At 43.1% G+C, this 11,359-nt stretch overlaps 1 protein-coding gene across 2 annotated transcripts in view; it reads left to right on the top strand.

The window, feature by feature from the left end:
* Window positions 1–11,359, top strand: part of PTPN4 (protein tyrosine phosphatase, non-receptor type 4) — a 128,058-nt gene that overhangs the window by 62,635 nt on the left and 54,064 nt on the right. Inside the window, exons 10-11 of one of the 2 annotated variants that reach the window (XM_025209352.1) lie at window positions 1,018–1,190; window positions 5,386–5,454. In XM_025209352.1, the coding sequence (XP_025065137.1) occupies window positions 1,018–1,190; window positions 5,386–5,454 (242 nt within the window). The remainder of the gene's footprint in view (window positions 1–1,017; window positions 1,191–5,385; window positions 5,455–11,359) is intronic. The other variant, XM_025209353.1, reaches the window with a different exon arrangement.

Below are 11,359 nucleotides of genomic sequence, written 5' to 3' on the forward strand. Positions count from 1 at the left end.
TGTACAGAAGTTCCATGCACAAGTTTGACCTAAATCGAATAAGTTTGATATTGCATAGATCCAGGTTTTATCTTAAACTGGGTTCTGCAACTTTTAGACTGGGTTGTGTGCATGGAACTTCTGTATAGTTACAGGTTTAGACTGATTGCTGGTCCCTGAGACCGAGTTTGTAAGTGCATGGTCAGCACCAGGATGAGCTAAGTCTAAATCGGACAGCCATTTTGAACCCAATTTAACCTCCCAAATGTCTGTACTTAGCCTTACTGTTCTTAAACGTTCACATGTGGCATGCATACCAGTTTACTGTCTCTCCTGTTCTCCAGTGTCAGGATTAAGTCTCATTTCGTACCTCACTGTTGTTGAAATCTTGGCCAAGGGGGGGTAGGTGCATAGCAGGTCTTTTTCTCTTTTACAGAATCACAGTTTAATGGCCTGGAGCTTGCCATCTTTCCAGAAAAAGTTTTCAGCATTGTAGTATACTGAGAACAGGCCCGTTTAAGGGAAAGTGAGTGTAATAATTACGAACAAAATGGGTTTAAACACAAACTTGTAATTCCCTGTGGTTCCCCAGCTTTACCTGGGGCAGGTTAGAGTATTAATGTTTCATGTTCTGTCAGAGTTGACAGTAGTTTTATGAAGAGTTTAAATTATGGATTTTTCTAGGATAGTTTGAATAGGAGCGATCCTGCCACAGGCAAGGGATTAAATTAAATCAGGGGTTCTCAATCCCTGGGCCATGGCCCAGTGCCAGTCTGCAGCATGGTAGGCTGCTGGATCGGAAGTGGCCACAGACTGGCAAACTGCGGCACCCCCCCGTAGCCAGGCGGAGAGGCCATGGCTCCTTTTGCAGAGCCCGTGGCAGTGCAGGGTTTGGCTTACCACCCCCGCCTGGAGGGTGTTCTCAGTATACTACAATGCTGAAAACTTTTTATAAATAATTATCGTCTTCAATTTTTTTTAACATTATTGGAAAGCATTTTAATGTTTCCGAAGTCAAACCTTTTCTCTTTTTTTTAGCATGAATCTAGAGAAACATTACTGGGATTCAATATGGTGAATTATCGAGCCTGTAAGAATTTGTGGAAGGCTTGTGTTGAGCATCACACTTTCTTCCGACTGGACAGACCTCTACCCCCTCAGAAGAACTTTTTTGCACATTATTTTACTTTGGGTTCAAAGTTCCGATACTGGTAAGTGCTGGTTCCAATATCTGGAGGGGAGGACGAGGGGTGTCAACAAAGCCTGTGAGATGCATCAGTAAATGTAGGCTTCATTAAAAAATGCCACAATTAAAGTAGTCCTGGGATCTCTCAGTGCTATTTTTATCTGACTTCATTCTCAGGTATATGTCATTTTAATACTTTCACCATCAGAAAATAAATGAAATGGGGAAATAATGATTAATGAGGCTTGAATGTCCTTGCGTATCATATTGTAGCATTATAATGGGGATAACTTGGCGTTAGTAATCTGTGCTGCTTATTAGATGCCATGAACTTGCATCATCCATGCTTATGTCATGAAAGTATTTCTTATCTAGAACATCTTAGAATTTTATTATTGCCAGATCAGGAACTGATACCAGACTGACGTATTTAGATTCAATCCTTTAAGGTGTAGATCTTGGTTGCATACAGAAAAGTGATACTCATCTAGGAAGGTATGAATGAACTCAACATATCTCATCTCAGAACTTCATAATCTATCAGCCAAAGATTTTAAAAACTACTTCAGCCCACCAAGCAGGGTGTGTACTGACATGCAATCTAAGCTAAGAAATACATTAATAACTAGCAACTGCTGTAAGCAGTAGGTCATTGTGAATCTATGTTGAAAATAGTTTAGATGTTAATATTGTCAGAGCGTGAGTGTAGTTATTTCAGTTGTGTATAGGACTGACACCTAACTAATTACATGTTATAATGCTGACATGACAATGATTCACACTTTTTTAAAATTCCCTTTTAACTGAGGGAGTTTTTAAAAATAAAACTATGAAGCATTTAGAATTTTGTTACAGGCAATTGGCAGGCTTTATTTCTGTTAGTCACACAAATGAATCATTCAGGTAAGCTAACAATTGACAGTTAAAGCAAATAAATTAATGACGGGGTGTCAAAGATACAGCCCATGGTGACCTATCATCCAGCCCGCAGTGCTGCTTGTGGGTCTCCGATTGGCGCACTGCATGCAGCATGTGCTGTTCCCAGCCTTACTTACACGCACACAACAGGCAAAGGCAGGCCTGGCATGTGGCACTTGTGTCAGACCAGCCTTGCGCGCTGCATCTGGGGTTGGTGCAGACTGGGCCCATGATCCAGCACTAAAGGCCAGTCTGATGTGGCCATCACATGCAGCATGCACCGCAGACCAGCCCTGTATGCTGTGTGCAGCACAGGATTGGGGCCTGTGCACGTGCTGCACGTGTTGCATGGGGCTGGTCCAGGGTGTGTGCTGCATGTAGTACCTATGTTATACTGGCCTTGCACACTGGATCCAGGGTCAGTCCAGATAAGACTGGTCCTGTATGCTGGATCCAGTCCACAGGGCTAGTCAGGTGCCAGGTGCCACATGCAGCACACACCGCAGACCGGCCCAGAGCACCACATGCCATGTGTGGGGCTGAGACTGCAGCATGCTGCATGCGGTTTGTGAGCCTGGAGCCAGATCACATGCTCAAGGGCACACAGGGCTGGTCCAGGGTGCATGCAGCGCCAGCAGTGGCTGGGCCATGTGTGCTGAATCTACCACATGAGGCCAATCTGTAGGCCCAGTCTGGCTTGCAGACTGGCTGCATGCCTCTCATCCTGCAGGGTCAGATGAGTTTAACAACCTTGAACTAAAGCATGGCAAGTAGTTTACAGTATCAGTCAGAAAGGGATTCTCGTAAAGGGTGCAGATACCTCCTACCGCCGTGTCTTGGAAGAATGGCTTAGTAAGTAGGGGGTTATGGCGCAGGCCTAGAATTTGGGAGGCCTGGGTTCAGCTTCTTAGTTTCATAGTTTCATAGTTTCAGGGTCGGAAGGGACCTAATAGATCTTCTAGCCCGCCCCCCCGCCAGGGCGGGAGAACAACCCAAAAAAAAACAAAAAACCACTCACCCTAAAAACAAAAACGGGACTCAAATGAGTCCAGCCAGGTAAGTATCCAGCCTCTTCTTAAAGATCCCCAGGGTAGGGGCCAGCACCACCGCCCTTGGAAGTTGGTTCCAGCTCCTAGCCGCCCTAACTGTGAAGTAGTTTTTTCGGATGTCCAATCTGTACCTCCTCTCCATCAACTTGTGCCCATTACTCCTTGTTATGCCAGCAGGGGCTAGGGGAAACAGCGTCTCCCCCAAACCCTTCTGGGTCCCCCTAGTGAGTTTATAGACGGTCACCAGGTCCCCCCTCAGCCTTCTCTTGTGGAGGCTGAATAGGTTCAAGTCCCGCAGTCTCTCACTGTAGGGGCTGCCCTGTTGTCCCCGGATCATGCGGGTGGCCCTCCTCTGGACCCTCTCCATGTTGTCCACATCCCTCCTGAAATGGGGCGCACAGAACTGGACACAATACTCCAGCTGCGGCCTGACCAGCGTCGCATAGAGGGGGAGGATCACCTCCCTGGCTCTACTCGAGATGCACCTGTGGATGCACGACAAGGTCCGGTTAGCCCTGCCAACCATGACCTCGCATTGTCAGCCCATGTTCATCTTGGAGTCAATAATGACACCAAGATCCCTTTCCGAGACCAAGATCCCTTTCCGAAAGGGAAAGGGTGGTCTTGACCACGACTTCTTGGGTGACTGTGGGTAGTCGCTTAACCTCTCTGTATCTAATGTAGAAAATGAGGACACTGGTGCTTTCAGTTGCAACAGTAATACTATCATTCCTGTGGCTGATGTGATGATGCCATATTTTTAAGAATGATGAATGGCATTACAGCAGTTAAAATGAAAGCCATTGTATGCAAGACAGATGGTTCCATTTAATTGAGTACCTAAGTCCTGATGTATGTACGATTTCATCTTTGGAAGGGAAAGTGATGATATTACTATTATAATGCTATTATAATACTATTATAGGGTGTTACCCAAACACACAAATATATTGCTGATTCTTTATTTGTGCCATTTTAGAAACAAATTGGTAATAAGTAAGCTAATGATAAGATTTCTTTGCAAGAATATACAGAGCTTCCACTTGGGGGGGAAGCCACTACAGCTGAGATTCACTTAACTGTTTCCCACACTTTCCTTTAATTGAGCATGTTGACAAAGAGGCAGGTAGGCACTGTTGAATAGACGTGGGGAATTAAGGGATGTAAGCCTTAATGTTCCATTCCCCTTTCTGCCACTGAATTGATAGACAGAATAAGGTGAATTATGTAAAAATTGATAACCTTTTTATATCAGCATAATAATTAGAAGCAGATCAACTTTGTAATGTGGTCTGAAGGTTGTATACTGTATTGGAAGCCAATGAATCCTGAGTATTGAACCCAGATCTGGTGCAATTTTGATGTCTGCTTTATTTCCTTTGACTCCGTTCTTCCCTTTTCAAATGGGAGCTGTAATAATTTATTATACAGTTCCCAAAAATGTACTGTACGTTTTATAGAACATAGATACAGTCTGGCTATGTTTGCGTTTTAGTTTTCTAATCATATCATGCTCAGTAGTTTTTACCATGCTATAGGGGAAAGCTAATTTGCCTTTGAGGATATCTCAGTATAGATCCCATTATGGGTACGCATGTGCACAAAATGGAATTTAAAATGCAGCATCCACCTAGGCCAGACACATGTGCCTGTGGGAGGGAATAAAAGATGAGGAACATTCAAACAAAAGGCATAAAGCCCTCTGTGTTGCTTCATTTAAAGTCAGTTTTACTTTTCCTTCTGAACTAATTATTCTAGTGTAGTGAACAGGACCATATTACTTGCTTTGTTAATTGTAAAATTACGTTCTCTATTGTGTTTCTCTGTACACTTAATGTTCAGGGGCAAACAGGAAACCAGTGCATTAATGAGAGAAGTCTGGGAGCAATACTAAAGTTGTGCTCTGAGTTTTAGAAATGGTTGTGGCAGGAAGATTTATATAGTATTAAGATGGAGGTGTGGAACCCTACTTTCATTGCATTAAAAAAAAGAAAAGAAGGAAATATTTGATCCTGTAGATGGAAGAAATATTATTTTAATCTCCGTTACAAATCATGTTCTGAGGCAAAATAAGAGATTTTTGCTTTGAATACTTGGATTGAAATTCTCAACAATTATATTCCACTGAAGTCAGTGAAGTTGTTTGGGCATAATTGAGAGTGGAGTTTAGCTTTTTGTCTAAGGAAGTATAACTTGTCTGTATTTCTTGAGCAGAGGTGTATTTTTAAATTCCTTGTACACTTATTTTTTCAGTGGGAGGACAGAAGTCCAGTCTGTACAGTATGGTAAAGAAAAAGCAAACAAAGACAGGGTATTTGCAAGGTAAGCTATTTTCATTTGTTTGTACAGAATTTAATCATGGTAATTGTGTAATTGCTAAATTACTTCTGATGGTTTTCAGACGCATGAAAGAGCATTTTGGTAAGCCTCCTTCCTGTAGAAATGTGTGTTGGATGACAATTTGGATGCACTGATTTCTTTTTTTGGTTAAAAAAAAAAAACTATTTTAGGAATGCTTTTACCCATATCAGGGGGTCTAGATTAATTCTTGAAATGTTTCTTTTTAAACACGCAAAAGTTAAAGGTAACCTGAAAACACAAAGATAAAGAATGATACTCTTTAGTTTTTTTCCTTTTTGTGTAATTGTAAAGAAGAATTAGACTGTAATTTCTTCAGGATAGGGGCTGTCTTTCTATCTGTACAGTGCCCAGCTCTGTGATCTATAAATACTCAAAATAAATACTTCTCTCCTCTTGCAAGCAGAGTTTCTTCTCTTCAGCCTTTCTCCTGAATGCTTATGAGGTTTTATTAATGATAATGAAATTGTGCAGGTTTTCTTTTGAATATTTTGCCTTGGGTATCAGATTTAGTATGTGTATATCACTAACTTGTTCTTCTGTATACAGTAATTACCTTGTGGAAATATTAATTGTATTTGTCTGCAACTTGTGCTTCCTGCTGGGTACCTCTATGAAACCACAATTCCATAAATGCATTTTTTGAGTGATCTGAATGCTTGATGCTCAGCAACTTAATTTTGTAGGAGCTATTTGCTCTGTTTGTAGATTTTATTTTGTATTTAACATTGGGGTGTTAGTTTATTTTTTTTTTAGTAATTTTCAGAAAGTTCTGAACCAGTGGAAATCTATACACTCCTGTTATACTATGAATTTTCTAGATCTCTATAACTTAGCATTGTTGGCAGGCTGATTTTGGCTCCAGGGAGCACACAGATGTTTCAGAAAATGATGGTTTTTTACTCAGTAGGTGGCACTCTTCCCTTTGAGTCGGTTCGGAGCTAACATCTCGTGTTGCTGGGGTCACTAGCTTGGGAATCCATCTTCTAGGAGAGGCTTAAAGCCAAGATTGTCAAGTCTGGGATCCTTTCAAGTATCCCTAGCATGTGGAATAAGGAGAGAGGTATTTGGCTCTGTCCTAGACGCATTCCATCAGGTTAGGGTTGGAAGGGAAGTCAGGAGGTCACAAGTAGCCCAGCTCCCTGCTCAAAGCAGAACCAGCCCCAACTACATCATCCCAGCCAAAGCTTTGACTAGCTGGGTCTTTAAAACCTCCAAGGATGGAGCTTTCACCGCCTCATATCTTCAAGACCTGAAATACAGTGCCTTTAGGACAGGGGCAAGCAAAATACGTCCCACAGGTTGGATCTGGCCCTCCAGGCAATTTCCTCCAGCCCACGGGCATCCACCAATTAATTGTAACCTGCCCGACCTGCGCCTTGCTCCCACCCTCATGCGCAGAAGGACCCGGTCCAGCCAGCGCACAGTTTCTGGGACTGTGCTGCCACTGCAGCAGCCACCTGGGGACCTGCTCAGCTTCCCCAGTGTCTGGCAGCTCCTCGTCTTCCTGCTGCAGTGCTTGCTCAGGGCAGCAGGTGGGGAAGCAGTGGGGGTGGGGGGAGCTTCGGCAGGGGAGCTGCAGCTGGCTTGGGGCAGGGAGCATGGGGCTGAGACTGGCAAAAGTGCAGAGCCTGTGCCATGGGGTGCATTGGGAGTGTACAGCTTGGGTGGGCAGGGTGTGGGTGTAGGGCAGGGTGGGCAGGCAGGCAGCAGGGAAGGCAGCTGGCTTCCCTCCCATTGTGTGGAGCTTCCCCCAGTGGTGCATGAGTGCCAGGAGATGCACATGTGCTGTAGGGAGCCCCATGTGACAGAGGTGGGCCAGCCTGGCTGCGCTCCTTGCTGCCATGTGCAGCTCTGGCTAGAGCTGTGCACTGCATCCCTTGGGCCTGCTTCTGGCGGCGGAGCCTGTGCGCCATGTGGGGAGTTCCCACATCCCACAATCCCCACACATCCACACTCTACCCCCACAACCATAGGAAGTGCTGATTGCCTCAGTAGTGTAGATAGGCTTCCCCCCCCCCACCCAGCCACAGCCTCTTGTTTATGTTCCTGGGAAAGTCTGTATTCCTGCAGTACTAGATATAGTAATAGTTCTGTTTAGCGTAGATCTCACTTTAAAAAAATGCTTGTTGGAACCATTTCTACATACTGTTGCTTGGTGGATATTTTTGTAGCTTTTTTGTTTTGAAAGCAAGAACACTGGATGGGATTGCTCTAGAATAAGCTGTTTAAAGTGATGGCTTGACAGTTCATAGTTACTGGTCAAGTACACTAAACTGAATGTAGTGCTCATAATGCTATCTTCTTTATGTACAATGAGGCACGTTCAAAAAGGTGGTGGTTTCTATGCCTTGGGAACCTATTTAAAACCACGTCTGGGGCTTGATCCAAGGTTTATCAATGAAAAGATCCCCATTCACTCTGTGGGCTTTTGATGCATCTGGTTTGCTCTTGGTTAGTCTGTTTTGGCAAGTAAGCTGATAAATAGTTTTAGAAGCTTAGAAATATGTAACTTTGTTGTCCAAGAGTGACATTGGGCTGGTGTGCAGAGCGAGCCTGACCCTTGGACCCTCCTCCCAGCATGCATGATCTGATGGCTGCTTCAGCCAGACTGGGACCGAACCTGGAGTGGCCTGACCAGGTGCTGCATATGGTGTAGTCCAGCCACAGCAGCAGCTGCATGCCGTGGCCACCCTGGCTAGATTGAACAGTATGCAGCACCTGCTCCCCACTCCCATGTTTCCAGAACTGTGCTGCACACACTGTCTGCTCCAGCCAGTCCAGGACCTGTGCTGTACATGGTGTCTGCAAGTGTCACATGCAACACATGTCCCAGACCAGCTTGAGTGGGCACCATATGCAGCTCAGCTGCTGCTTCAGCTGAACTGCACTGCACCCAGCAACAAAACTGTTCTGCCCACCCCGGGGTCTGCGCTGCACGCAGCGTGGGTCCCAGATTTCCTCGAGCACCGTTGGATCAAGTACACTGGGGGAGGGGGCCATGGGCCGGATTGGCCCGTGGACTGACCCTGTGCCACAGGTCTGATAAGGTCTAAGGCAGCGTGGGGGAATGGATGGCAGGGCTCCACAGGCCAGATCTGGCATGTGGCCCATATTTTTGATACCTTTGATATCAACTTTTCCAATGAGGCATCCTATTTGAGGGCTGTACTTAATTCTCCAAGTCCAAAAAGCATTTATAATGATTTGGTGGTTCAGCCTCCCCCCACCCATATCAGAAAATTATTTTAGATGATTTCTAGAATTAATGCTATACAGAAGAAGACTTAGCTGAAGTATGTCATGGTATGACTGTAACCAGAGGGAGAGATAATGTTTAGTCAGATAGAGAAGTATTGAAAATTAGTGCCAAGGTCAAAAATAGAAAAAACCACAGCATTGAAAAGCTCTGTTGCTGTGTACTGTGGTAACTTTTCTTCGAAATTTCCACAAAGAACAGGAAATAGAGGCAACAAGCCCAACCATGTGGGTGGGACACAGACCTGCTAATAAAGTAGCTGAACCAAAAGTTTACTCGCAAACATTGCAGTTTATGATGGTAGACGCGTGTAGTACTTTTCAGCCTTTCGGCTCAGATCAAGTGTAGTTCCAAGAGATCAGAACTTGTGTGCAGTAAATAAGGTAGGTTTTCTTGAAAGGGATTGCGTCTAGAATTAAAAACACCAGCTTTCTTCATTTTATAGAAAGTTGTATTCATCTGTTGTGGCCTAGGATAGGTTGAGGGTTTTAAAACGTAGTAGCTACAAATTATTTGACATAGAGCATGAAATTGTACCCTCTTCCCCTTTCAGTATAAATTTGAGCACACTAACATGAGACTGCCTCTAAATCTGGAGCTGAAGGTGTTTATTAACAAATCGTATACTAATATGAAGCATTACATTCCTCTAATGCAAAACTATGAACAAATAACCTGCATTTATAATAAAGACTGTAAGGTCTTTATTTTTGCTGATTTCTATCTATTTATCTTGTATTGCATCATGATTTAGTTCATTAGTATTGGGAGCAAAAATATTGTCATTTTGTTTTGTTTTACAGTACTTTTGAGATCAGGATGACTTAGTATTTACTTTATGTATTTGATAGTCGTTGCTTGGCTTAAATACATTGAAAGCTGCTTTTGGAAATTAACTCATTGACTCATGATTCCTGTAGCTTCTATTTATTCTGTTCCTTAAAATTATTTTTGCATGTCACTAGCCAGCTCGATACTTTTCTATCCTGAATTAAACAACCCCAGTTATACCACAGTTTACCTCTGCACATCTGCCATTTAGTGTTCTGCAGGCAAAGGCCATAGTTTGATGCAACTGTAAGCTTAACGTCAGCAGGATCTGGCTAATGATAACCATTGCTAGAGAAAAGGAATAATGTGCTTATACATCAGTGCAGACATGAGATGTTTCCTTTCCTTCTGCTCACTCACACTTTCTCTTACTCTCTCTCTTTAATAGTTAATGCAGCAGTATGTTCAGACTGAGCTATCACTGTGAAAAAAGTTGTGTCCAGCTTTAATTGGATCATTCACAATTTAGCTACTATACATATCTGTAACATTCTGTAACTCATCAAAAAAAGTTGTTTTAATCCATGTGCTGTAAAAAACAAACTAACTAATAACTTTGGCAGAAGAAAATAATAAGCGATAGCCAAAATGTAGGGTCAGTGCATATCACCATACAGGGAATAAACCATTTCTGGCTGACATTTTGTGCATCTTAGAGCTTGGGTTTTTTCAAGCTTCTTCTGCATGGCTTGATAAGGCACAAAACTGAAATAAATTGTAAGAGTAAATAAATAAGCATATAAAATATCCCGTTCCTGAATTTGGCTAATTATGATATTTTTTTTCTGGCTACCATTGTATTTTCTGTAACGTAGTCGCGTTTCCCTTCTCACCCCCATCCCTCTTATGTTAGTCCCTCTTTCGGGCGATCTGTATTTCCCTGCTGGCTTTGTCATCTTTTTGGATTCACAATCCTAAACATCTACTAATAAAATTCCTAAATAATAGGTTTCCTGGTAAATCCTAAGGTATTACACCATCCTGGATTTGGATGTGAGCAGAGATCTCTTTCAGGTGGTTAGAGAAATATTTTGGAGAATTGTCAATATGGGGGCTTTACCTAGATATATCGGTGAACAAATGTTATTTCTTCATTAATCACGTAACCAATGGAAACAGCAGTGTTAACCTTTGTTTTGGTAGTTGTTGAAGAAGTTAAAGACAAGTGATTGTAGAAAGTGAACTTAAATGAAGAAGTAAAATAAACAGGTCTGTAACTTCTGAATATTAAAGGGCTTAGTTAGTGAAATCACCTGGATAAAAGCTCAAGGATTTGAATGTGTGTGTTTGCGGGGGGGGGGGGGGGGGAAATTTTTTTTGACGCGGGGGTGGTGTGTGGGGGGGGGGGGGGGGGAGTAGAATTTCTTTAAGCGGGAGGTGTTGTAAAAACTAGTTTTCATCCCAAGTAAAAGGGAAAAATGTGCAGAGAGGGACTCCAGACCTTACGGAGATGCCTTAAAAAGCATAGACAGAAAACCTATAAGGAATAGGGAAGAGGATTGAACAGCAAAGCTAGGTATGGTTGGGACATGAGGAAGTGCAGGGATGAAGTAAGAACTGGCCCAAGACAGGGCAAGCTAGACTTTGCAAAGGAAACTAAAATAGCAAAATGTTTTTTAACCACATACATAAAGAGAACAAGGAAGTAGGAAGTGGGGCTGCTCTGGAGAGGGCGGAGTCCTTGTTAAAGATAACCACTGTAAATATTTTGCCTCAGTGTTTTATAAGGAGGATTCTGGTATAATAGCAAATTGCCTGTCATGAAAGGGGGGGGGGGGA

The sequence above is a fragment of the Alligator sinensis genome, unplaced genomic scaffold, assembly GCF_000455745.1.
Source record: "Alligator sinensis unplaced genomic scaffold, ASM45574v1 scaffold1133_1, whole genome shotgun sequence".
NCBI classification, from domain to species: Eukaryota; Metazoa; Chordata; order Crocodylia; family Alligatoridae; genus Alligator; species Alligator sinensis.